The sequence below is a fragment of the Dermacentor variabilis genome, chromosome 1 (genome assembly GCF_050947875.1).
Source record: "Dermacentor variabilis isolate Ectoservices chromosome 1, ASM5094787v1, whole genome shotgun sequence".
Taxonomy (NCBI): domain Eukaryota; kingdom Metazoa; phylum Arthropoda; class Arachnida; order Ixodida; family Ixodidae; genus Dermacentor; species Dermacentor variabilis.
In genome coordinates, this window is record NC_134568.1 from 211,627,078 (window position 1) to 211,653,597 (window position 26,520).

The window sequence follows — 26,520 nt, forward strand, 5'->3', positions numbered from 1 at the left end:
GCCAGTAGTTCCAGAAACGTGATTCATGTGCTGATTGCGCTGAATAAAAAAAAAAAAAAAACGCAGTGGTGGCCTACGGTACAAGATCCGCCACATACGCATAGGTACTGAGTTCAAATCCCGGTGCCGCCGGAATCTCACCGTTTTTTTTTTTTAATGAGTAGAGATGCCCCCATGGCCTGGTGCTCGGCCTCTTGCGAGGGTCATACACGTGCACTTATATCACCGTGTGTCTGCTTCCTTACCCGCAATCTCTCCCGGGTGGAGAAAGTTTGTCCTTGGAGGCTTCGGGCTGGGGTGGCCCGACACCTGCTGTCGCCTGCGCCGGAAGATCTGCAAGTGACAACCGTGCAACTTGTCCAAATTGAGCCCGGTATACCTGTGTCTGCGGCGGACATTCGCTACCTTTCGTGGCTGTGCCCTCGTACTAAGGATATTAGCACAAGATGCCCAGGGAGGCTGAACTAAAGCCGAATGTTCCAGAATACTTTACCCGCTGGATAAAGGACAATAAAATGCGCTAACTCACTGATGCAGCACCTACATCATAAAAGGCTGCATGCGTTTATTTTATGTTTTTTTACTACATATGCCTTGCAGCTATTCCTCCCGATAAAAAGAAAGCCTACGTATAGCATGCCAACGTCCTTCTGTCGCAGGTGAAATGAGCGTGGCTAGAAACTCTTACGCGCACGCCAAGAGCATAGATTGCTAATCAGTCTAGCGAGCTGCGAGATAGGACCGATCGGCGGACTCCTCCAAGGCACTCGAGTCTCGCGAGCAGAAGTCAATCGACCGAGTGCCGCGCGGGCTCCCGACGACGTGTTGGCGACGGACAGCGGACATTTGAATGCAACGCGCTGCTTGATTAAGCACAACAGCGAGCGCGATGTTGGCACATTTTGTGGTTTGTGCAACGCTGTTTGCGGCAACTGCTTTCTCCCATGTGGACGCTGCTGCGAGGCCCAACTTCATTATAATGCTCATGGACGACGTGAGTCAGTTTCGTAATAAATCTACTGTTATTGGCCTCCAATATATGATAGACACGGCGAGTTGCATTGCGTACTTGCTCGAGGGAAGTAACACGTGTTCGTGTGTTGTTCAGCGCGCACTTTGCAGTGGCCAAAGCTATAATAGCCCCAGAGGGGCGTTTGTTGCATTTTAACGTGTTTTGCGCAAGGGCATGGTTGAGTGTGCGTATGTCTCTCTCTCTCTCTCTCTCTCTCTCTATATATATATATATATATATATATATATATATAGTTGAGAGTTACGGAACAAGACCCTGCGCTGGCCGAGCTGTAACAGATTCGGTCCATTCTGGAATAAGAAAAAACAACAACAGAAAAACGTGGAAGAGTAATTTGGACAGAAATGAGATTACGTATAAAACAGAGTAATTGAGAGACACACGCTACTCCGTAGCCACGACGGGGAAAAGCTGAGACGAGTCACCGTGCGTGAGTTACTTCTCACCGTGATGGGTGTCAGTGGTGCGCGCTGCTTGTGCTGCGCTATACACGCGTCTCCAGACTTATATGGGCAGGCGATTAAAAAACAAACAAACATAATGAGTTAATGAAAATCCGTGGGCCTTTAACGCGTCTTACAGTTTGGTTTATGGCAGATGCGCGCCTAAATGTTTTAAATAGGGGTGTTCGAAAAGCGAAATTTTTTAATCGAATCGACTGGGCGAATCCTAGACAGAAAGGACCTTCGAGTATCGTATCGAATGAAATATTATAAAGGCTTGGTGCGTGGGTCTGTTCAGCAACAAAAGGCTTATTTACGGTATTTGATAGATATAATGCCGTTTATAATTGAATGTCAGTTCAACTGAGAAGCTTGTAAATGAGATAGAAACGAAAACTGTTATCGTATCCAGGGTCATGATGACAATGATTGTAATGAAGCAAAAACTTAGTGTAACGTCATGAGATGCAGGTAGTAAAGTGTAGTGCTTGTTGAAGGAGCTAAACGCAATACTATGTAGCACCGCACGTCGTTTTAAAGGAATGCAAATGTGAGATTGACTAAATAACTTGCTTGCCTAAATCAAGAAAACGGGCTGCCTATAGACGAGCCATGCTTATTAAATGACTGTAAAGTATTGTGCATGAATGATCTCCCTCGCGTACTTGCTCAGTAACTGCATGGACGAATAGCGGTCCTCCTGCAGGAGCAGCATTCGGAAGAGTCTCCACTCGCATCAGTATTACTCCCGGCGGACTGCAATAACTGTTGTTGTGCCTTACAGTATTCGACCCGAACCAATATTCTACAACTTCTAATAGTGACTACTCGAATCGAATACGAATAAAATAGCACATGTTATTCGATTCGTATTCAAAATTTCGAATACTCTCCTACCATAGCTATATATATGGTGTCACAGGTTTGGTTCCGTAAGCACGGCCGCCTGACTTCAATAACCCGTTGCTCGTACTTGTGCTCGTACTCCCTAGTGTGCTCGCAGCAGCATGGGTTCAGGTAGACATGCACCACGTTCGCCACCGACACCATGAACCATGTGTCCACAACACTGACGGGAAATCACAGGCAGACTGCGCAGGTTTCTGCAAAAATGTGTCGTGATGCCCGCCCTGCATGAGCGGCGGGATGTATTCGGCCCGCTCGTCCATGGGCGCTCGACGAAGGCGCTTGTGGTGTTGTGTGACACACGTGATTAATTTCTTGTCTGGAGCAACTTGCGACCAGACTAACCTCTCCAGCTTCCGCCATTATCTCTCTCCCCTTAGATGGGCTGGGGAGATCTCGGCATCTTAGGCAACCCGGCAAAAGAGACTCCCAACCTGGACAAGATGGCGACCGAAGGGGCGCTGCTGACTGACTTCTACACGGCCAATCCACTGTGCTCGCCCTGTCAGTGGTATACACTGTCGTCATAAGTAACGCACGTCACCTTTATTTATGTGTTTTAAATTGTGGAATGTTTTATTAGTACCCTGGAAACAACGCTGCGGCACGAAAGCGGAGAAAAATAAGATAGACAGAAACCAGACCCATACAAATGAATGTGCAAGTTTTGAGTTCTTGTTAATAACGTAGTTTTCCCACAGCTACAATTCAAATAATAATAAGAACAGAATACATTGCTTTATTGCTGCTGTCACTTAAAATTGCAACAAAGGTAGAATAGTCTAATGTAAACTTCAGTACCCGCACCTAGATTGTAACGCTGGCACAGTGGCAGAATAATGACATCAAGATGTCAAGCCGAATGAATGCGTCACGTGACTATATCGACGACAAAGAACCACTTACCTAAAGCTAGGTATTGCCTCCACTGCGATAGTGGGGCGCATCTTTAGCGGCGCCGCACATTCTCTCGAAAGTGCCTTTGGCGCTAACCATCTGCGACGCAGAACTATTACGTATTTTGAGGCATAGATATATGCCCCAGCAGATAAAATTTGGTAAGGCTTTATCTCCCGAGTGCGAGGCTTCAAAACACATATCCGGCATGCTGTGACGGCAGGAAACGTACAACATGAAAGTATTTTTGTCCTTGGGTAGCATTATCTTTCTTAAGAATATCCTGAGATATCGTGTGTCAGGGAGGATAACAATTGCCCAGACGTTGAAAAGCCACGTGACACCGCTCATCGCACACACGATGTCACAAGTAACGTTATGGACACCGTACTCAAGAAACAGCAAAGTCATAAAACGCAATGGTACGTCGGAACATAAATGCTTGTATTTAGTGATATGGCTTGCACTATATGCGTAGAAATGATTACGTTACGTGAGGGCTTAATAATTCACGAAAAAAAAGGACGTGGTCCATGCCATGCCAGATCCTTTTATTCGTTCTTATTCCGACAAACTCGCAGCGCCTATAGAGGCAAACGGGCGATTTTCCTACTCGTCTGAACGCGTTAGCAATGACGTTCGTCTGCCAGTGGGAACGCTTGAGCACACGACGTCGACACGTTAACGACGCTTTTTAATGCGAAAGCATTATATCCCCCAGTCGGCGGCGTGACTGAATGATGGTACCAAAAATGACCGACGGCAAAGAGTAAAAAGAAAATAAATCAAATTATATGGTTTTACGTGCCAAAAACACTTTCTGATTATGAGGCACGCCGTAGTGGAGGACTCTGGAAATTTCGACCACCTGGTGTTCTTTAACGTGCACCTAAATATCTAAGTACACGGGTGTTTTCGCATTTCGCCCCCATCGAAATGCGGCCGCCGTGGCCGGGATTCGATCCCGCGATCTCGTGAAAAAGACATAAACAAGTACTCGGACTGGGGTCAAATTTCTCAGGGAGGTTCCTGTAAACAAATTAAACTAATGCCTTTAAAAATAATATTAGGCAAACTTCGGTCGGGGTGGTTATCGAACCCGTGCGCCCGGTGCGAAAGACTAGCACGCTTACCCTACGCCACGGCGCCTCCACCGTTCTGGTTGACTAAATGTGTGTCTATAGTGCATGCGTCATTGCGCACGCCGCGTCACAGACACCTGGCTGACTATAAACGTGCGGTGTGTGCGTCGTTGGGCACGTGGCGGCACAACCAATGGTTAGGATGAGACGCCACGTCATGATTGTATAAAATGAATGTACAAAATAAAAACAATTGATATGCAAGTGAACGCCGCCGAGCCAGCCTTTAAATTATGGACTCCTCGCGGGCAAGTGAGCGCGTTGTGACGTTTGGCGCGTTTTAATTTGGCGTTACCGAGGCGCAATTAAAACGCGGGCGAGCGTCAGCTTGCGCGGACAAGGCATGCGCAGACAAAAACAAACAAACGAAAAAATCCCTAGAAGGACTATGATGCTTTCGCATTCCCGAACGTAAGCAGTCTTAAGTGTCTCTGCCGATTTTTTTTTTTTTCTCGTGCAGCCCGGGCGGCGCTGCTCACGGGCCGACTGCCCATCAGGAACGGCTTCTACACGACCAACAACCACTCAAGAAACGGTACGGACATGCGGCGAAGGTGAAACGCGCACGCATGCTGATGCGCGAATTCCCCCGTGTGCGTACGCAGGCTACACGCCCCAGGAAATCATGGGCGGCATCCAGGACAACGAAGTGCTTATCCCCGAGCTCTTGGCCGAGGCCGGCTACCGCAACAAGATCGTCGGCAAATGGTGCGAGTCCCTTGCGGAGGATGGCCGCGTGCGTTGCCGTACACGAACGCATAGCCGTGCACGCACGTGCACACACATACATGCACACACCGTGGTCGCGACCATAGTTCACGTGCCGCAGACAAGACTGCCGACGTTCCGAATAGTGGACCTATCTCCTGCCGAAGGTTTTCGACAAAGAGGCGCTTAAGCAAGGACTCACATGTACCGGTGACTGGTGCACAATGATGCACCATGCAGGCAAGGGTGCTCTAACGCCCATGAATGATTCGAAAACTGTGTCTCACCACGTTCAGAGCTCATGCTCATCTGGGACGTTATTAACGAAAAAAAGTTATTGCACTAAAACTGTTCGTACGAACAGCTTCCAGCGAATCCTCTTTCCGGACATACTAATAATGAAGGCCGAATGGCAAACAACACTTACGAACGTACAGCTTTGTGAATTCGGCCCCCTGCTTTGAAGGCGCAATGTTGTCAGTATAGTCCTCGCCGCTTTTCCGTTGTGCTCGGGTTCAAGGCAACACTGAGGGGACTGCCGAGAAAAAAAATGCCATTTTGGACTTTTCCAACTAATTATTTGGGGTGCGGTGGGTTGGAGGTGCGTGTCCTCAAGTCCGCTATTGGGAGGCACACCAGGCGATACGTTACTCGCGCTTAGACGGCGATTTCGTGCGGTTCTGAGAACCAAAGGTGTAAGACCTCTGCAGTACGTTTTAACGCGAATCAGTCTTTGCCTCAATTCTCGACACTTCGCGGTAGGTAGGTTCCTGTCTCGCCTCGCTTTAACAAATAGAAAATAATGTGTCTGACGGTGGAATCGAACCTCTGCCGTAGTGCACAGCAGCCTGGTGCCCTACCTACTAGACTACGAGCGCACCTTTTTCTTTATTACAGGGAAACAAAACTGTTGCACTTACACTGAACACACCACAAGTCAAGAGTTAGGCAAATTTAAACACAAATCAACGAGGTGAAACGAGTCAAGAGATTCACTAGAACGCTCGTATATGCCTTGTACTTTAATTATTTTTTTCATGGATGATGTTCTTTGTTGCTCGAGGTGGCTCGGCATGTCTCTCTATCATTATTGCTTTCCAGAGGCGATGCAATCTAGTAAGAAAAATTAGATCAAATTCAAAGTTTTGTTTTTCGTCAAATCAAGGTATCTGATAGCGATAGGATTAACTTCTGTCTTCAACGTTTGCTGTAGAACATCCCTCAAACATACCGCGTCACAACAATCAATGAAGCAATGATTAATGGTTTCTGCCCTTTTAAACAATCTACAATTCGTGTCCCAGAGAACAACGAATTCCGTAGTCTTCTGCCATGCCTTCACAGGAAGCGTCGACGTATGAAGTCTAAAAAAAAAAAAAAGACTTTACTTCCGGAGAAAGACACATTTTTCTTAATGCGATTCGACACATCAGACAATTGATGATCACCAATCGTAGAACGGTATACTGGTATGGGAAAGTACGCGCCAATACCATCCCTAATCAACGTCTTACGACTTGAGCTAAATAAACAGGCTGTTGAAAATCTAGTCTTAAAAAATAAAACAGCATCAACTATTTCCTTTGGGAAACCATACAGAGAACAATTTTTTACAAAGTATCTATAGTACAAAACAAGAGAAGGCAAATGAAGTGAGATACGGCGCTGGAGTGTCTCGCGCTGAAATGGATGTGTAACATCGCGGAAGTTTAAAAAAAAAAAAAACGCGAGACTAACTGCCATATAAACAAATGTGCAAGGCCAACACCACCCCTTTCAAGCGGAATAAACTAGTTATCGCGTCGTATTGGCTCCCATCCACAGCGCAAGACACAGCAGGCGAAGATCCTGTGGAATAGTTGAATATTCTTTCGCGCACAGCGGAGGACCTGAAGCACATAAATCAATTTGGTAGCAAAAAAAAAAAAAAAACGTAATGCAGACTGTTAATCGTGCAAAATGGGCAATTCTTTTCCACCGCAGGCCTCAGCTGCATGCCGAAGTTTTGTACCGCACTTATGCCAATGCGAGGGACTGTTACGACATTGATCAAGGGGTACACCAAGGTAACACACAGCATCAGTATTCAAGCAAATAGCACTAACTGTGACGGAGTTACTGCCCACTGACCAAAACAGAATCCTCGGGACTTATCATACTTGGTACTAGTGGCTGAACAATGCGGTTGAGTTAGGCACATTACTTCTTCTACACTTTCCTTATTTGAACATACAAACGCGGCATCGTCCGCGTAAGCTAGGACTTTGACTGATGAAGTGCCCTAGTCAAAGCCCGTCACCGTATTCTGCGAAATGACGCTGAGACTCAAAGGTTAAAGAGCGAATTAATTAGGGGGTGAAAGTGGGAACCCTTTTCTCACAGATGAGCAAATATAAAGGGTGTCCCACGTAACTTGAGCCAAACATTACAAATATTCATATGCCACGTAGCTGGACTGAAATAAGGTAATGTTCAGTAAAACACTTTTACGTAGCTCGCGCTTCGAGGAGCCGTGTTAGACTGCACTATCTCCAGGACCGGCCCCCACCTTCCCCATAACTTCCCTCGTAGCAGTTTACGCTACGTAGAAATTACTACGTTGTACAAACTTCACGATCGCCCAAGTTAATCATGTTTTAACATTTCTTCGCCGGAGTTCTCATGTCATTGCCGTTTTAACATCCACCACATGACATCGCCATAAGTACGTACGATCGTATAACACATAGTTCCTGATGACGTCACAATCGGTGTTTCTCTCGATTCCGCTCGTCCACTACGCATGTGGAGCCCAACAATCGTCGTGTCGCAAGCTCGCACTGAACAGCCGGCGTAGCAATGCCCTCCCTGCCATATAGGATCGCCTTCGACGTGGTCGCCGTCCCGGCGTGCTGCTGTCGTCCCGTACGCGCACGCTCGCAGCCCACACGCACACACAACCGCTCGATTTGCGCAAACACATTAGTTGGCCGCTTTGCGGAACCCTAAACAATGTTGAATAGCCTGGTGCCTGCAAGATCGCATGACGTCGATTCCCACAGTGCGTGGGATCTGCAATCTTTTCCTTTTTTCTTCGTACGTTAAAGAAAAAAAAAGCCTACACAATTTAGTCAAATTGCATCATAGCGGAGCAATTACCTACACAGGCGGACATCAATTTCAAGAGAAACCAATGCAATTCAATCTCCCTTCTTGGAACTAATAACATCAAGTAACTTTTTTATTTTGCGAACTTTATGGTGCATGTTTATATTGGAAAACTGAAGGGATAATCATCATAAAAGTATAGCTCCGCGTTTCTGCATTTCAAAATGACCATGTTAATCGAAATAACTGCTGTGAAATTATTCGTTCAGTTCGCCTGATCACGCACGCACGTTCGCGGTTCAACCTCCCATGACGTAGAAGGGTGGCGTATAACATGAAGCTGCCATCGCACTTCCAGCTCTTTCCACGACGTGATGCCGATTGACAATTTGCGCCGCTCCCGTATGACAATCCACATATCCGCTTCAGCAGAAGGGCCAAGGTGAGCCACTTTATCGCGCCGTATGACGTAGCATCGTTTTACTCCATCCTACTGCGCCAGGGGAGGGGATGGGGGTTGGACCGCAAGCCGGGCTTCGCGGTCCCTCGTGCGTGGTGAATTCACTTGAACGAATAATTTAACGGCAGTTATTCACCAACCAAATGGATCGTCTTGAACTGCATAGAAACACGGAATTTTATTTTATGATTGCCTTCAACATCGGATATATTAACATGTGCCGTAAAACTTATAATTCACAAATTAATTGTTGCAATTAGTTTAATGAGTGAATGAATTGCTGCGTTTTCTCGCAAAATATTCGTGCGAGACATTTTCGTGCAAAAGAATACATCTGCAGTGACTTAATTACCAGTACATTCTGTAGGCTTAAAAAAGTGTTCGAAGTAATATGTACATATTAAGTAACTTTGAAACCGGAATTTATTAGTAAAGTCGGATGAAGCACTGGCTCACGTGTAAAAGCAACCACGAACACTTAAGTCGATGTTTATATATATATATATATATATATATATATATACATACATACATACATACATACATACATACATACACAGGGTGTTTCAGCGAACACTTTCAAAAATCTTCAAAAGTTGCCTGTGGCAGACATCACAGTTCTAGTTCATGAGCCGGTTTACTCGAAGCGGCGGACACTACTTGCACAAAAAATTGAAACGCAAAACCGATTAACTGATAAAAAATCACTTATTACGTTTTAACTAATTACATTATGGCCCATATCGCAATTTACAAATTCTAGCCGTGGGGTTCGCAAGGCGAATCCATTCGGAACGAATTTTCAAGGTGACACCAATTTCGAGATATAAATTCCCGAACTTTGCGGAGAAATGCATTGGCGCTCCAGTTAATTTGTTAACAAAACGTCGTCTCATGCACTGAAGCATACAAATAACTGGAACGCCAATGCATTTCTCTGCAAACTTCGGGAATTTATATCTCGAAACTGGTGTCGTCCTGAGAATTCGTTCCAAGTGGATCCGCCTTGCCAAGTCCACAGCTATAATTTGTAAATTGCAATAAGGGTCACAAGGTAATTAGCCATAAAATTAATTAGTGAATTCTTGTTAATTCGTTGATTTTACATTTCAATTTTTGCACAATTAGTGTCCGCCGCTTCGAGTAGACCGGCTCATAAACTAAAATTGAGCTATCTGCCACAGGCAATCTTTAAAAAATTTTGAAAGTGTTCGCTGAAACACCCTGTATAAAGTCACGTTGTAGTGACGGTGAACAACCACAGTAGCACACCGCAAGTTGTGCCCAGCAAAACAAGTAACACTCAGAACAATGGTAGCGGCGAGCACGCTCGTCGATCGTCGGAATCTGATTTACGGGTCAGGCGCGTTGGCTATTTATGCTTGACTGATGGACGGTTCCAGCGTAATCGCTGGTGCGGGCACAAGTTCTAGAATGCGCAACACTATTTGCGTCACACAAGGGATCTGATTACAAATGGTTCGATGACAACGAAGACAACAGGTAAAGTCGGCTACAAGAATCGGGAATGCTGCGATACACGCAGGCGCCCTGCGCCAAGCAATAACGTTTACCACTCGTTAGCTGGTAAAAAGCGGTCACAGAGGGAAAAGATAAACAAATACACGTGAAAATATGCATACACACTGTATAGACCTGGCAACAGGTCATCTGTCTTAGGATGACCGGCTCGTGCTGAAGAAGAAATAATACTAGCAACTTGGTAGTTTCAGTGCCTTCTGCTCCGAACTCAACCATGTCTTTTTTTCATATATGGTAGACAACGCTCGAGTTGCGCAGGCGTGATGTCATGTAAATGCTGCAATGCAAAGCGCCGATGCCTGGGAGACCTTCCAGTGTCGCACGCACCCATCCACGCAGGCACCTTGGCCACCAGGAGCAGTATCTACCCCTGAGACACGGCTTCCACGAGTGGATTGGTTCGTCAAACTGCCACTTCGGCCCATACGACAACGTCCACAGGCCGAACATCGCCTTTTTCCGCAATGATCACATGATCGGCAGGTATGTACATGCAGTCTTGGTACTCAACGGTTATGGTTGTGAATGAAATCAGTGGCGACTGCATTGCTGGTTATTGCTCATAGTTGTCGCTGATTGGCACGTATTCAGTTTGTCATTACAGATAGAGAAAAATGTGAATGAAGAAAGGTGCGACACCTTATGATGGGTACAACCGAAAAGATAGATAGATAGATAGATAGATAGATAGATAGATAGATAGATAGATAGATAGATAGATAGATAGATAGATAGATAGATAGATAGACAGACAGACAGACAGACAGACAGACAGACAGATAGATAGATAGATAGATAGATAGATAGATAGATAGATAGATAGATAGATAGATAGATAGATAGATAGATAGATAGATAGATAGATAGATAGATAGATAGATAGATAGATAGATAGATAGATAGATAGATAGATACTGAAGGTGACAAGGTCCGTACATAAGGGCGTGTAAGTGGCTTGCCCATAACACTGACGCTAAATTTCGTCACTTTCTTGGCGAAATCGGAGCATGAAATGAACTAAACTCGATTTCGAGTTACATTCGCATGGAAGTCAGCTGCCTTCTTTGCGTATGCGATAGGAAGAGAAAGAAAAGACCAATTCCCCCAAGCAGTGCATGCCTTCCGAAGGCGTTCGAAGTGATTTTCACCTTATGGCCGCCTGGAACTATGCTGCTTTTTTCTGGCTGTGTTAGTACGACGAGAAACTACATATTGCGAGGGTGCGTATACTTTATCAATTGACTTTTGCATTGCTTGCTCCTTTTATGGAAATCTTGCTGCTACACGACGCATTATTATGAGTGCGGTTATTCACTTTCATTAAAGATCGCTCAAAAAAAAAAAGAAAAAAAAAAGCTTATATGCACTTAAGTACATGACGCACAGTGAGTGTGCTTTGATCGTTCAGCGGCACGAGGAAACGCGCAGTAAGTGGCAGCCGTCGTACCTTAATTCTGGGATCTGCATAGCTGGGTTCTTTTCTATTCCAAGGAATGGCTTAGAATAGTGGCCGGTGGCACTAGCCAGAGCACGCATGCTGAACGCACACTACCTGAAGCCCTTGCCGCGGGTGAAACCTGCGGGAGTGACCGCGAAGCTGCGACCACCACAGCACTATACGTGAGGGCCTCAAACATGCGCCTCGCGGCTAAAACTGATGGTCAGAGAAAAAAACCAGCCAATCCTGATGCCAGACATATTATTAACGAAGGCGGCCGGCCAATGGCATAGGAGCACTTACGAACGAAAAGCTTTGTGAATTCGGCCCCTGGCCTTTGGTTTTGACCACCACCTGTATCTACGCCACTTGCTTGTCAATCTTCGTGAAACTTTACCGACTCCTCCTCCAACCCCTTGTCACGCCACTGTACAACTTAGCGAGGAAGGTTTGTATCATTGTATGAAGCGCGATACCTGCCACAAGTTTGAGGCCCCTACTATTTGCACTCGGCGATTTATCGAGCAAAGGATGTCTTGAAAAAATGCCAGAGAATTCCCTAGAAACGCAATAATGCCCACCTCGTCAAAATACGTTGCGCGCCTGCGACTTTCGCGGTTACCGACATTTTTTGTCGTCCTTCATTCTACTGCAGGTACTATGAGGACTTGGCGATAAACCTGACAACACTTACGTCGAACCTGACCCAGTTGTACATCAAGGTAGGCATTTTCTCTCTGAATGGGCTCCCTACTCGAGACGTAATTTTCCCGAAATTGAAATGAGTGCTGATCAGTTGGTCAGTTGAGAGTAGTGCCTTCTTCTGCCTCTTTCTTGGGCCATCCTGTACGGTTTATTATGAATACACACAAACTATAGTCGGTCAATGCATTCTGCTGAGGCAAGTGTTCTCTGCTGCTTTTCCTCTGGCGGAAGCCGCAAAACATCCCGCGGATGGGATCTGGAATGTGGAAGAGGTTACCAGAGGAAGGAAAAGTGTGGTTACCTAGCTCGGCGGAAGTATGTTAACCTTTCTATTATTATTATTATTATTATTATTATTATTATTATTATTTCTATGAAAAGGAAAAAAAAAGAGTTTCCCGTTTTTTGATCACTCACGAGGCATCTGCGCCGTAAGCATTTATGCTTTCTCCGCAGGAGGCGGTGCAGTTCATCGAGAAGCAGGCAGCGCAGCGCCAGCCCTTCTTCCTGTACTGGGCGCCCGACGCTACTCACGCGCCCGTCTACTCGTCCGAGGAGTTCAGAGGGCGCAGTCAGAGAGGACCGTAAGTGTTGAAGGAAAGAAAGAAAGGAGAATGGTCGCGCCGGTGTGGCGTTGAAACCATATGAGCCAAGAAAGGTGAAGAAGGAGTGGATGCCTACAGGGATGAGTGGAAGAGACTCACTAGAAACGGTGACACCATAGAAATGAAATGAGAATCACATGCCGGATTATTTGTCCCTCTGTACTTTCACCCGCTCACACCGCCGAGGCACTCTGAAAGACTTTTCCGCGTGGTACAAGGAAGCAAAATAGGCAAGCTTAAACGACGGTTGTGTATTAGGCACTTCTTTCGCTAATGTCCTCTTAAGTCGGCTTAAGATTTCGTGCAGCCGGAAGCCGCTCGCAGGGCGTTTAATTCGTTCAGTTGTTTGCAAATATTCGCCATCGTTTTCCTTGTTGCAGGGATACATTAAAGAAGATCGAGTGGACCGCGCGCATCGTGCAGTTTTTGTTGGATGCGCGCACGGTGGTGTCCCACTGACTACTAAATAATTAAAACTCGAAGCAGCGCGAAGAAGACGAGAACAGTAATCGAAAGCAAACGCGACAGAACTAGTCGCCTTTGTCGTCCCGCTAAAATAGCTTCATTTTAACGCGTTTGCTCGCGCTCTGAGTGCGTGCTCGCTTAGCACGGCGCTCTCCTATTACTATCTGCATTTTCTTTTTCTTTTTTTTTTGCTAGTGTTAGATTTATAAATGCCAACCTTAGGAGGACAATAAACGTTATATGTTTAATGTATATTTTATGTAACCATCCGTTGTGTCAATTCAGTGACTATGTCATTGTGCTGCCAAGTTCGAGGTCGCTGGTTCGACCCTGGCCGCATTTCAATGGGGGCGAAATGCGAAAAAGCGTTCGTGTATAGTTAGATTTACATGCACGGTAAAGAAACCCAGGTGGTCGAAATTAATCCGCAGTTCTACACTACGGCGCGCCTAATAATACTATAATAATAATAGTATAATAATTATACGGTGGTTTCGTTGCATAAAATCGCAGAATTTAACTTTTCTATTACTTTTTTTTTCATATAACCACAGCCCGCGCGGGCAGGTATACAGTCAGAAAATTCGTGACTCAGTCATAAAACACACCGAGGGAGTAAATGAGAGCCTATATGCACATTTGAAAAATTGAAGCCCGGACTCATTCGCAAAGTTTCGCGTCGTTTAAGCGGCATTAAATGCAAATTTTAGATTTCGCACAAAATTCTAGTCACTTGGTGTTGCAGACACCGAACTTTTTCTTACAAGAAAAATATCATAATTTTACTTACGAGCGGTTTATCCCGAACATTAAATGCACCACTGTCTATCATGTTTCGCAATCGTCAAGCATGCTTTACACAATCCTTCATTTTTTTTTTTTGCGAATAAATCGACGACTTTCTGGCGCAAAAAGATTGTTTGTTTAGGTTAGCATAAGACTATTTCTGTTCAACGCACTTTCAGACTACCGACAACGACTCCTAAAGCATAACTTTATCAGCGTTATAAAACTATTATGTTATAAAGAGAAACAAAACACCGCAAAGCCTGTGAACATTTAATTGTGCCTTGGCGTGTGTGTTTAGTGTGTGTTAATGTGGTGTTTGTTTAGCGCTCCAGCTACTTGTTCGGCCAAGTACCAGCAAACCTAAGCTTGCTAATTTTCTTGTGCTGGTTCTAAATACGTATGACGCGTTTATATATAACAAAATACTTTGAAAACGGTGGTCTAAGCAAAGGTCGCCGCTTGTTTTTGTTACGCAATAGCACTAATTCTCATCAACACCCGTGAAATGTGCTCGCTACCCGTGGCAGGAGCAAAGAAAGAAAGGGCTACCCTGAGCCGACAAACATGCAGACGCGAACTTTGTAACGGCGGAAGTAACCAAGTTTAAACAAAATTATCTTGCGGAGGTCGGCACTGCAGCGCAAGACTACATAAACCCGCCGTGGTTGCTTATAGTGGCTATGGTGTTGGGCTGCTAAGCACGAGGTCGCGGGATCTAATCCCGGCCACGGCGGCCGCGTTTAAACGGGGGTAATATACAAAACCGCCCGTGTACTTAGATTTATGTGCACGTTAAAGAACTCCAGGTGGTCAAGATCGAACCGGAATTCCCCTACTACTGTGTGCCTCATAATCAGATTTCTGACACGTAATACCCCATAATTTATTTCTTTGACTGCATTACTTTGTTTTCCCCAAGTAATTTTGTCCGCCCTTGTATCAGACGTTCCAGGTCGCATTTCGTTCCAATGCCGCTAAAGCAGCGCATATGAGCTGACGCTCCGCAGTGACCACGTAGTTTCCTCAGAATGACATCGAAAGTCTTGCGTGATGTGCTTGACACGCCGGGCAGCAACAAAATGGGAATGTCTGCGGCCAACGGAGCAGGCGGCCGAGCACACAGCACGCGCTGCGCAGCCAAACACAGTGTTACAGCGCATGCACAGTAGCTGAAGGCCAAGTGCTGCAGTTTATCGTAAACAAACAAACAAACAAAAATCGCAGTTTCGCCCGAAAGGCGAAGCATCAATTGCGATAACAAAATAGTGGAAAGCTGTACGAATTAACAATAGTAGTTTTATCGGCCATACAAACATGTAAACATAGGAATACTAACTAAATTAACAAGCATGGCTTCACGCGCACACAAGCAAAGATGAACGCATCTCACTCAATGACCGCGAAACCTAGCCGTCAAAGCGCTGCAGTGGAGAAACGCGGCAGCAGCAGCGAGCGAATTCACCGCGGTGCTGCCTCTCGCATGAACAGGCCGCAAAAACACAGCGCAGCGCGGACTCTGTTGCCGTCGCAGATGGCTTTCACGCAAGACACAGCGGCCGGGCAGGGCGCGCGCGGCCGCCCGGAGTAGAACGCGTTGCGTTCATGTAGCGAACCATGTATAGCTAACGCACGCGCGGAGTTCCCCACTGACGTCACACGCGAGAGGGAGCCACTCAAAGATCTCGGGGATAATAAGCGCCATTACACGATACAGTGCAGCAAAGCAGATCGGTAGCCGCTTCAAGTATATACGTATATAATATATCCAGGCTCGGTCATATTGTCTGTCCTTCTCCGTGTAATTATGTGGCAATTTGAGTCTCCCTTCTATAATCTATGGCGCTCGTCCGTTCTTCTCTGTGTGTATGATATGTCAATTTGTGCCCCTCTTCTGAGCGCTGTTTCACCAACTACAGCCCGACAAGAAATACTTTATCCAGACTAGCTCCTGACGAGCGCTTCCAATGACCACGCGCGTGGCGCGGGACTACTCTATAATATTAATACGATTAGCATTCTTAGCCTACTAACCCCACTTTGGTGTGCTGCTATCTAACCGCTATCGCATGACTTAAAAACACAACTCTGACGGTTGATTTCGAACCCGGTTTCCTCAGCACAGCAGCGCAATGCTCTACCAGTTGGACTATGGATGCCCGCCTGGATGTTCCATGCACAACGCCAAGCTTCAATAGTGCAAGTACCTGCCGTGGTTGCTCAGTGGCTATGGTGTTAGGCTGCTGAGCACGAGGTCGCGGGATCGAATCCCGGCCACGGCGGCCGCATTTCGATGGGGGCGAAAACACCCGTGTACTTAGATTTAGGTGCACCTTAAGGAACCCCAGGTGGTCGAAATTTCCGGAGTCCCCCACTAAGGAGTGCCTCATAATCAGAAAGTAGTTTTGGCACGTAAAACCCCATAATTTTTAATAGTGCAAGCAACGCTTTGAGATGCTTGGTACGCCAGTCAAGCCGCGTGCCGTCAATTCACTGATAAAAGTGAGAACACCGCGTTCTTCTAGCTGACAATAAAAAAAGGCCCGAAAAATAACTGAAAAAATGCTAAACCCCAATTCCACACACGCACGCGCGCTGCGAACCAATCCCCGTGCAGCACGTTATGCTCTAAACGACCTCGCTCACCATTATATAAAACAGCTTACACTAGTGGCATTGCGCCACCTACAATAAAACTTCGGTTGGGGCTAGTTGGTACATGGTATTTCGAAGGTGAAAAATTCAGCACAAGACCCAGGATAACCCACAAAGAAGAGACGAGACAAGCACTGGCGCTGACTAACAACTGATTTATTCTTCTTTACGACAACGCACATAGATACCCTACACCACTCGACCACGCATGCGTGCACAACGAAGGACACAGAAATTCATGACACACTAAAGCCAGTTACCAAAGACGTGCGCCCGGGAAATTATATTTGGCTGAGTGCAGAGACAGGGAGGTATGACTGATACAGTCGTCTGCTTTTTCCTTTATGTGGAAAGCCTCCAAGGCCAGCCGCGCATGTTCATTTGTGCTTCTGCCGAGAATCGACGTCTCATCAAATCGCGGTATACAATTGCAGCAAGAATTAAGAGGGGCAACAAGGTGTGCCCCTTTGTCTGCATTATTATTTATTTTTTGCTCATGTTCCCTAAGTCGCTCATTGATACACCGCCCTGTCTGCCCGATGTAAGTCTTTCCACACGAGAGCGCGAAAGCATAAACCACACCGGTGGAACATGGGACGTAGGATATCCCGTGCTTGATTTGGCAACCTAGGTCGCTTTCACCGCAAGTACGGGAGCACAACTTAGCAAGCTTGTTCGGCGCAGAAAACGCCAGGGGGACACCATGCCTGCTAGCAACTCTCTTGAGTTGATGAGTGACCTTATGAAGATAAGGCACCACCACAGGTCTGAACGTTTCACGTTAAACGCTCGTCGTCTTTTCGTTTTTTTTTTTTTTTCGAATCAGGGCCTCGGGAACTGCAGTCAGGAGCGACGTAACCTGCTGCCAAAAGTCGGCGCACCTGATCATCGAAGCTATGCTGCATTTTATGCGCACACGATTTTTTGAGAGCCGATTCCATACAAGAGGACGCAATTCCTCGTTTTAAAACTTTGGAATGAGCCGACTTCAACGCCAAGAACTCATTTTGTGCACGTGGTTGGTAAGCTCGACACACATGTCTATCACATACCTCGAGCCTAAGGTCCAAAAACTGCAAAATATTATTATGAGGTAGCTCGTGAGTAAAAACAAGTCCTTGTCCGTGTTGCTTCAAATCAGTTAAGACCTTATTAACCGTATCCCGGTAGGATGAGTCATGCATTAAAAAGACTAAAAATCATCACCATACCTAAAAACTCTTAAAATAGACCTCTCGTTAAAAACGTAGTCTTAAGACCGTTCTAAACTAGCTAAAAAATAACACAGAGAACTGGAGCAACACATGACCCCAACACAAATGCCATTAATTTTTGCTTTGTAAAAAAGGTTGGTCATTAAAAACAATAAACGTTACCGTGAGGTAATATCCCAAAAGACCTAAGAAATTTCTCACTGACAGTCCCACATCATTCTGGAACGCAATCGCACCGTTTCCCTCAATGCAAGAAGTAACAGAAGACAAAAGTTCACGCTGTGGCACTGAATACAATAAATATTCTATATCAACCGAAAAAGCATAACCAACATCTTCATTCTCATGGAGAAACTGCACCACTTCATCCGATTTCTTAGTCCGGAAAGGGTCATTCATCGCTAGCAATTTTAATTTCTTCTGAAAAAAAAAATAGCTTACGATGATGCTGCCAGCAACCAGGCTCACTGATAATGGTTCTGAAAGGTATATCCGGTTTATGCGTCTTTGCAGTAAAAAAAATGGTGTAAAACATTTGCCTCTACTTTTTTCTATAGCTTTAGGGAGCGACGTCAGTTTCAGTTTGTTGCAAAATTATATAAACTTAATTTTTACTATGACCTTGCGTTTCTTAACGGGAACAAAATTCTTTGACACCGCCTGCAGCGCTTTTTCATTAAAAACGCCCTTTTCAACCACTATAAACCCACCTTCCTTATCAGCCTGCAAAAGGCACAAATTATTGACCTTCAAAAAAGACACCGCATTACGAACACGGTCATGCACTCGGCGGTCAGTTCCTTTGGGTGCAGTCTTTTCCAAGCACTCCACGCCTTCAAGTAGGCAACGTTCGCGGTCTTCTTGCTTCGCTTTAGCAGTCACCCATGTATTCATTGCAACCAATTCATGAGCAGGGACACGGGAAGGGACAAAAAACTTTGGGCCTTTTTCTAGCAAACGGCCAACATCTTCAGGTAGGTTGACGTTTCCAAGTACCTTGACACTTCTTTCTGAGGGACTTTGTTTTCCACCTGCCCGGCACAGATCCTTTAAAATGCAATTCCACCTAGGAAAGAACGTCTCTAGAGGTCGAAGAGAGGAAATTGCGTCGTGCCGCGGCAGCTCATCGTCGATAAGCCGCTCAACAGAGGAGGTGATTACACCAAATGCGGCAGGTTGAGCGCCCACGCGGCGCTGCAAACCGCGAAGCCGTCCTCCAGCACAAGAGCGAAACAGAGCGTCAATGCTTAGCGCAATACGCGAATCTCTTCGACAGGAGAGCCGAGCACAGAATGAACGACGGGTCGCAACCCGCCAAGCCCAGCGCTTTACACAGCGACGGACAACTTCATTGACGACGAGTTTGGTGCTTCATGTAGTGTCTGCGAATGTCTATGGTGTGCATCAGACCTCTCAAAGATTCAAGAGAAGTAGGACGTGTCCTATTTCTCGGCACACCGTTCCCTACTATGCGCCATATAGGGGACAGTACCGAAGCGATGCATGGGGAGACGGAATCCTCAAGTCGATAAAGTTGTCAGAGTGTCGTCCACCAAGATGTGTCTTTATCATTATATAGCGGATGGCTACATTGCTTGATTGCTAATCGCATTAATCGAGAGTAATCGTGAGACGAGTTCTACTAACACTTCATTTTTCTTTTATTCATTTGTTTATTTTTCCTTTCTTTTATCTTTTTCGATCACAGCTACGGAGACGCCGTGATGGAGCTCGACCATGGTGTGGGCGTCATATTGGACGCTCTTCGTCGCACAGGGGCAGTAAACAACACTTTTGTCTTCTTCACCTCTGACAACGGAGCGGCGTTGGTCAGCAAAACACAAGGCGAGTATCAGTTAAATAAAATACGCAGCGCGCAGAATCTACATCGCCTGCTATTATTACACTGCGCGCACATCGAGTAGCACGAAGAGTGGGCGTCCAGGGTATGAAGACGTTGCGTCCATACTAGCAGTATACATTAGCTATAAACCACTTTCCGTCATTGCGCATCGGCAGCGACGTGGTACATGTACATACGCACGAATTCTGGACATTGCCCCTTCGCCATTCTGTGGAACTTCACGGCAATGCACAAGCGTTAAGTGAATGGGCAAATTTTTTTAGAAAATTATATTTCGAAATGTCGGCCCAGTATCAACAAGTTCCAACTGGCAGCATATGCATTTACGGCACTTAGTCGGAACATTGGTGCTGCGTTAAAGCAGTCTTTCGTCCAGCCTGATAGACACCCACTCTTACACTAGCTTTCCTACGCCAACTGTAAGATATATATTTCTTACAGCTGGCGTAGAAGCACTAGTCTGTTCACACGCACAGGTCTTTGAGAGGCAGCAGGGAGGGAGAGGGAGTGTATGTGCGCGTGCACGTCTTGAGCGTGCGTACGTGTGTGAGCCCGGGTTCGTGTTTGCATGCATGCATTTACGTGCGTGTGCGTGCGTACGTGCATGTTAGTGTATGAGTGCATGCGTGTGTGAATTTATGTGCAGCTCTTGTGCGTTTGTGTGCGTGCGTGTGAATGTGTACGTGCGCGAACGTTTCTGTGGGTGTTTCAGGCATGCATGCATGTGTGTGCGTGAGTGTGCGTGTGTGTGTATGCGTGTGTTTGTGCGAATAGCATTTCCCTGCTTGCACCTACTCTCGGAGATAAACGGGATGTAGACTTTATTCGAACCAACATTTGAATCCACGAGACAATAATAAATGACACTGTATTTATAGCATTATCTCTTCCTGAAAGCGAAACCGACGCGCACGCACACACACGAAAAAGAAGCGCCTGTGACGTCATCGCCGCCATGGATTTCGTCACGATGGCACTATCACGACTAGCATGGCCCCGTGAGATGCAGCTCTGCAGTTAATCTTGCTGGCACTGGAGCCTGGCACTACAGAAGACGAACTCATACACAACCTAAGAGTGCGGACGCAAGGGGTACGAATACTCTACGCCCGTATGCTTGGCAAATCGAGGACGGCAGTGCTGACGTTCGATGGCCCCATCGTGCCTCGCTACGTATATTACTACGGTGGCGAGACGCCATGTATACCCTACCAACCCACTCGACAATACTGCAAGATATGCCAAAATCAAGGACATAGGACTGATGTCTGTCCAACACCAACTGTCAAGGCTTGTGCGAAATGTGGCCTCCGCGACCCACCAGCGGACCATGAGTGTGAACCCAAGTGTGCCCTGTGCGGGGGAGCTCATCCTACAGCGGCACAAGAGTGCACCAAAAAACTGAAGCGCGTCCCGCAAAGGGGAAGACAGCGCATGAGACAACGTACCCACGTGACAGGGACCCCCAAGAAGAGGTGGCTCAGTTCGGATCGAGAGAACTCTGACTCGCGGGAGAGATCCCGCTCGCGTACCAGGTCGACCTCCCGAGGCCGATCCAACTCTCAGGGCAGAAAACAAGAGGAGAAGCAAAGCACCAACCATCAGAAGAACAAGAAACAATGTCCGAAGAATGAAGGCGACAAAAACAAGGTGAGCTGGTCAGCAATAGCCTCCCAACCCACACCTCAAACAACTGCACAGATAACGCGCCTAGAACGAGAGCTAGAACTCATGAGAGTTCGCTTAGGCGACCTAGAGCGTGAGAATGCGATACTAAAGCAAATGCAGTCGCAGCAACAGAACACACAGGCTAAACCGGACCAGTCAGAGCAAGCTTCGGGGCAAGCTGTACCAGCACCCCAAAAGCGCCCTAGATTACAGTCGGTCGAAACACTCCAGACACGAATCCAAGAGACTTTCCAACAACTGTTACCATCATTCGCAGAACAGATAACCCAACAGGTGTCAGCCCAAATAACACAACAACTAACGCAACAAATGTCTGAGTTTGAAGTGAAGTCCGACAAAAAACTCCAGGCTCTGCAAATTGAAATCATGAAAACGGTGCGTAAGCAAATTACCGGAGCTAACATTAGAGCGAGAGCCGAGAAGCCATACGCCAGACCAGGGCTAGTAGCCATTGCACAGGAAAGCAACCATGCCTAAACATCAACCAACTATTACGGAATATTCCGAAATCTGGCAGTGGAACTGTCGTGGATACCGACGGAAAAGGGGACTTTTGACACAGCTGGTAAGCTCACAGAGTGAGCCACCAGCTGTCATAGCCCTTCAGGAAGTCGGATCCCCTCCAAACCTTCAGGGATACGAGGTGTACACACACCCGGATTCGGAGAAAGCAATAGCTACTTTGATAGCGAAATCGATCACCGCAATCAAACATGATCCTTTTACTGACACGGATATTAAGCATTTATTAATAGAAATCATATATAAAGGCCTGAACAAAAAGAGTGCCTTTATACTAAACATTTACAGTCCACCAAGCCAGAGAAATACAAAGTTTGACAGCCTCCTCCAGGAAACTGCCCGCCTGGTACAGGGAAGACCACTCGTAATAGTAGGTGATTTCAACGCCAAAGATCCTAGTTGGGGATACCCAAAACAGGACGCTAAGGGCAGAAACATTCTAGAACAAACGGAACAACTCGACATGACAATTATAACGGATCCTGCAGTGCCCACTAGACAGGGCAACAGTGTGAGCATGGACACCAGCCCTGACCTCACGATAGTGCAGAATTGTGAAGATGCGCAATGGATAAACACCCTACACGATTTAGGCAGCGACCATTACATCATCAGCACCACAATTCGGACTGGGAAAATCAAACGACACATAGGAATAGCCAAAATTACCGACTGGGTGAAATACCGCCGGATGCAAAGCCAACAAAGCAACACAATCGATGATTTAAGTAAATGGTGTGAAAATTTAAGAACACAAAAGGATAAAGTCACAAAAAAACTAGCCCGCACATGTGATATACCTGAGATAGACCCTCACTTACTGCATCTCTGGGAGGCACGCAGAGGACTAACAAAAAGAATGAAGCGACAGTCACAGAACCGGAAGCTAAAAGTACGCATTGCAGAAATCACCCGCAAAGCGGAGGAGTACGCAACGCAACTAGCTACGTCCAATTGGAAACGCTTCTGTGACTCCCTTAATGGCACACTGAGTACCGCAAAAACTTGGCGCATACTAAGAGCAATTATGGAACCAACCAAAACCAAGAACGAGGGCTGTAAAGCGGTGGAACGGCTAATCCATACGTACCCAGGGACGGAACAAGAACTCAAAGAAGAATTATATAACAAGTGCTTCGGAACAGACCCATCTCCCGCACCCTGTGAGAGGAAATACGGGGGAGCGCCTCACCCTGAACTCGATGAACCCATCTCCATCGAAGAAGTTAGAGCTGCCATGGCGAAAATGACCCGAAACACAGCGGCAGGCAAAGACCGGATAACTAACTCCATGATTAGAAACCTAAGCGATGAGGCTTTACAGGCATATACTACCTTTATTAATGAACATTGGCAACAGGGTACTATTCCAAGGGAGTGGAAGCACGCTCAAATAGTTTTAATTCCCAAGCCTGGCAAGAAATTAGCAATTAGTAACCTTCGACCAATCTCCCTAACTTCCTGCCTGGGGAAACTATTTGAAAGAATTGTGAATTCTAGATTACAAAACTACTTGGAGGACAATGAAATCATTCCAGACACTATGTTTGGATTCAGACCCAAGCTCTCAACTCAAGACATCCTCCTACAGTTGAAGGAAGAAGTCCTAACAAATATACCAAGATCAAGCGAACACGTTGTCATTGCCATCGACATAAAGGGCGCTTTTGATAACGTAAGCCATCAAGGAATACTCGATGGCCTGGCTGAAACAAACTGCGGAGAGCGGATATACAACTATGTTCGCAGCTTTTTGAACCAACGAACCGCTGAGATTAAATTTGGCGCAGTAGAAATGAAGACCTTCAAGGCACCCAACAAGGGCACTCCCCATGGCGCAGTGATCTCGCCAACGCTATTTAACGTGGCGATGATAGGCCTTGCAAGGAAACTACAAGCCATCCCGGGTATCCAGCACGCCCTATATGCGGATGATATTACAGTCTGGTGTGTCACCGGGTCGCTACGTGAAAAAGAAGAACGATTACAAGCAGCTGCCTGTGAAATCGAGACATACGTGCGAGCCAGAGGGCTGCAATGCGCGTCAGAGAAATCTGAGATTATACGAGTCTGGAGAGGGAAAGGGAATCGTAACGTCCCGACGGACCCTGCCCTTAAACTGGAAATCAGACTTGGCAATGATGCAATACCTGAGAAGACCACAATCCGGGTACTGGGCATGTGGCTACAATCAAATCAACACTGCCAACACGGGCTTAACCTCATCAAGACGGCAACACAACAAGTCTCAAGAATGATAAAGCGGGTAGCCACTAAAAGGACGGGGATGAAGGAATCAGACACCCTTCACCTAATCAGAAGTCTGGTGGTTAGCCGCTTCATTTACAGCTTGCCGTATTACGAGCTAACGAAAACAGAGAGGGATGCGATCAATTCGTGCTTACGGAAAGCATACAAGATCGCCCTACAAATTCCGCAATGCGCCTCAACCGAAAAACTCATGTCTCTTGGAATTCATAATACATTCGAAGAACTGGCAGAAGCTCAACTGATAACTCAAAGAAACAGACTCGCACAAACGACCACGGGTAGGAAACTCCTTGGCAGACTCGGGTATCACGAGTTCCTAGAAAAACACAACCAAGCTAAACCCATCCCCACAATAATCAGAAACAGCATCAAAGTGGCGCCAATACCCAGAAATATGGACCCAACTCTACATGCAGGCAGAAGAGAAGCCAGAGCTGCATACATTGAGAAAACGCACGGCGACAAACCAAACTCCCGCTTCGTGGACGCGGCAAGATACCCAGGGAGGCAGAAAAGAACGGTAGCTGCTGTCACTGACTATTTGGGCAGAGAAATCATTAGCGCCTCCACTCGCAACACCACTATCGTGGAAGCAGAAGAAATCGCAATAGCCCTTGCTATCAAAGCGACGGAACCAAACCAACAACAAATAACCATCCTATCAGACTCTCAAGCGGCATGCAGAAGCTACCTCAGGGGACGAGTATGCACCGCAGCCTATAGGATTCTACGAGATATAAAACCCCGAGCCAGATTTCACCTTATATGGGTACCCAGTCATGAGGGAATCAAGGGAAACGAAGAGGCTGACAGAGTAGCTCGTGCGCATGCTACACACCACGGGTGCTCACAGGACACCTCTGAAGACCTGATCCCGATTGACCAGAACTACTCTGCAATTTTAAACTACCACAGAGGAAATAGAATGAAACTACCACCCCCAGACAAAAACCTCAGTAAGGAAGAACAGGTTATATGGAGAAAGCTGCAAACGTATACATATAACAACCTGCACATTCTCCATAAAATTCACCCTGAAAGATATGCGGACACATGCCCATGGTGCGGAGCCACGCCAACCTTAGACCACATCTCATGGGCATGCACGGCATATACACAAAAGACAAACACAGAAATTACGGATCATACACAATGGGAGGCGGCGCTGTCCAGCTCACAGGAAGAGGTCCAAAGGGCCATCATCCGACAAGCGAAACGGCGTGCGGAAGCCAGTGGGGCCCTTGTCTAGGGGCTCCAACCATTGAGCGTTTTATTCTTCAATAAAGTTGTTCTATCTATCTTGCGGCCAGTGACGCGCTAAATCTGCACCATCATTGTGCCGTGCATCGCTTCTATATGTATACGGCCAATCGAGGTTTCGGAGACTTACGTTTGCTGCTATATTGACATTACAACTTTAAACTGCTTGCTTTAAAAAAAAAAAAAAAACGTGAATGACAATTGAAAGCGGACTGGCCGCAAGGAACATGCTCACAGAACCATGCCATTGAGGACAATATGAGAAAAGGCTGGCCGCGGTCAGATCGACGTTACCGACAATATTTTTCCGCGTCAGTCACGCTTTCAGAGAGAGAGAGAGAGAGAGAGAGAGAGAGAGATACTTTTATTGTCAAGGTTGAGTGGAGTTTTCTTTCCCAGCGGTGTGCGTTTAACTGCACAATATTTCTTTGCATGACTCTTCCAGGAGCATGGTTAACAAAAATTTCCTTGCTCAGCTAGATCATTTTGAGGATGTGCTCCAAACTACTCATTTGCTTTAGCCAACCAAAATCAACTATTTAAAAGTTAATTAACTTTGCTTCGTTAAACAAGCACACTTCTCAACTTACTCAGTTTCCACAGGTTACCACCTGAACACTCGAATGATAACAAAAATGTGAGTAAGATTTACGTCGGTCTGTTTTTCTTAATTTCACACTGTTAAGAACGCAAACAGGAATATTCATGGTGCAATACCCTTCTCATGAAGCAGGTGCGAACGCTTGGACGCGTTTTGTTGAGGCAAATGAAGTTCACAAACTTTAACGCATGTGCCTATCCGTGCACTTAGGCCTTTACAATGGACTC

At 46.3% G+C, this 26,520-nt stretch overlaps 1 protein-coding gene across 3 annotated transcripts in view; it reads left to right on the plus strand.

Annotated features, from left to right (window-relative positions):
- Window positions 1-754: 754 nt before the first annotated feature.
- The window catches only part of LOC142592357 (N-acetylgalactosamine-6-sulfatase-like), a 43,008-nt gene continuing 17,242 nt past the window's right edge, over window positions 755-26,520 (plus strand). For 2 of the 3 annotated variants that reach the window (XM_075704000.1, XM_075703999.1), the window contains exons 1-8: window positions 755-994; window positions 2,763-2,886; window positions 4,882-4,956; window positions 5,027-5,129; window positions 10,558-10,701; window positions 12,312-12,378; window positions 12,818-12,945; window positions 19,795-19,931. In XM_075704000.1, the coding sequence (XP_075560115.1) occupies window positions 890-994; window positions 2,763-2,886; window positions 4,882-4,956; window positions 5,027-5,129; window positions 10,558-10,701; window positions 12,312-12,378; window positions 12,818-12,945; window positions 19,795-19,931 (883 nt within the window). In that variant the 5' untranslated portion in view covers window positions 755-889. The remainder of the gene's footprint in view (window positions 995-2,762; window positions 2,887-4,881; window positions 4,957-5,026; window positions 5,130-10,557; window positions 10,702-12,311; window positions 12,379-12,817; window positions 12,946-19,794; window positions 19,932-26,520) is intronic. The other variant, XM_075703998.1, reaches the window with a different exon arrangement.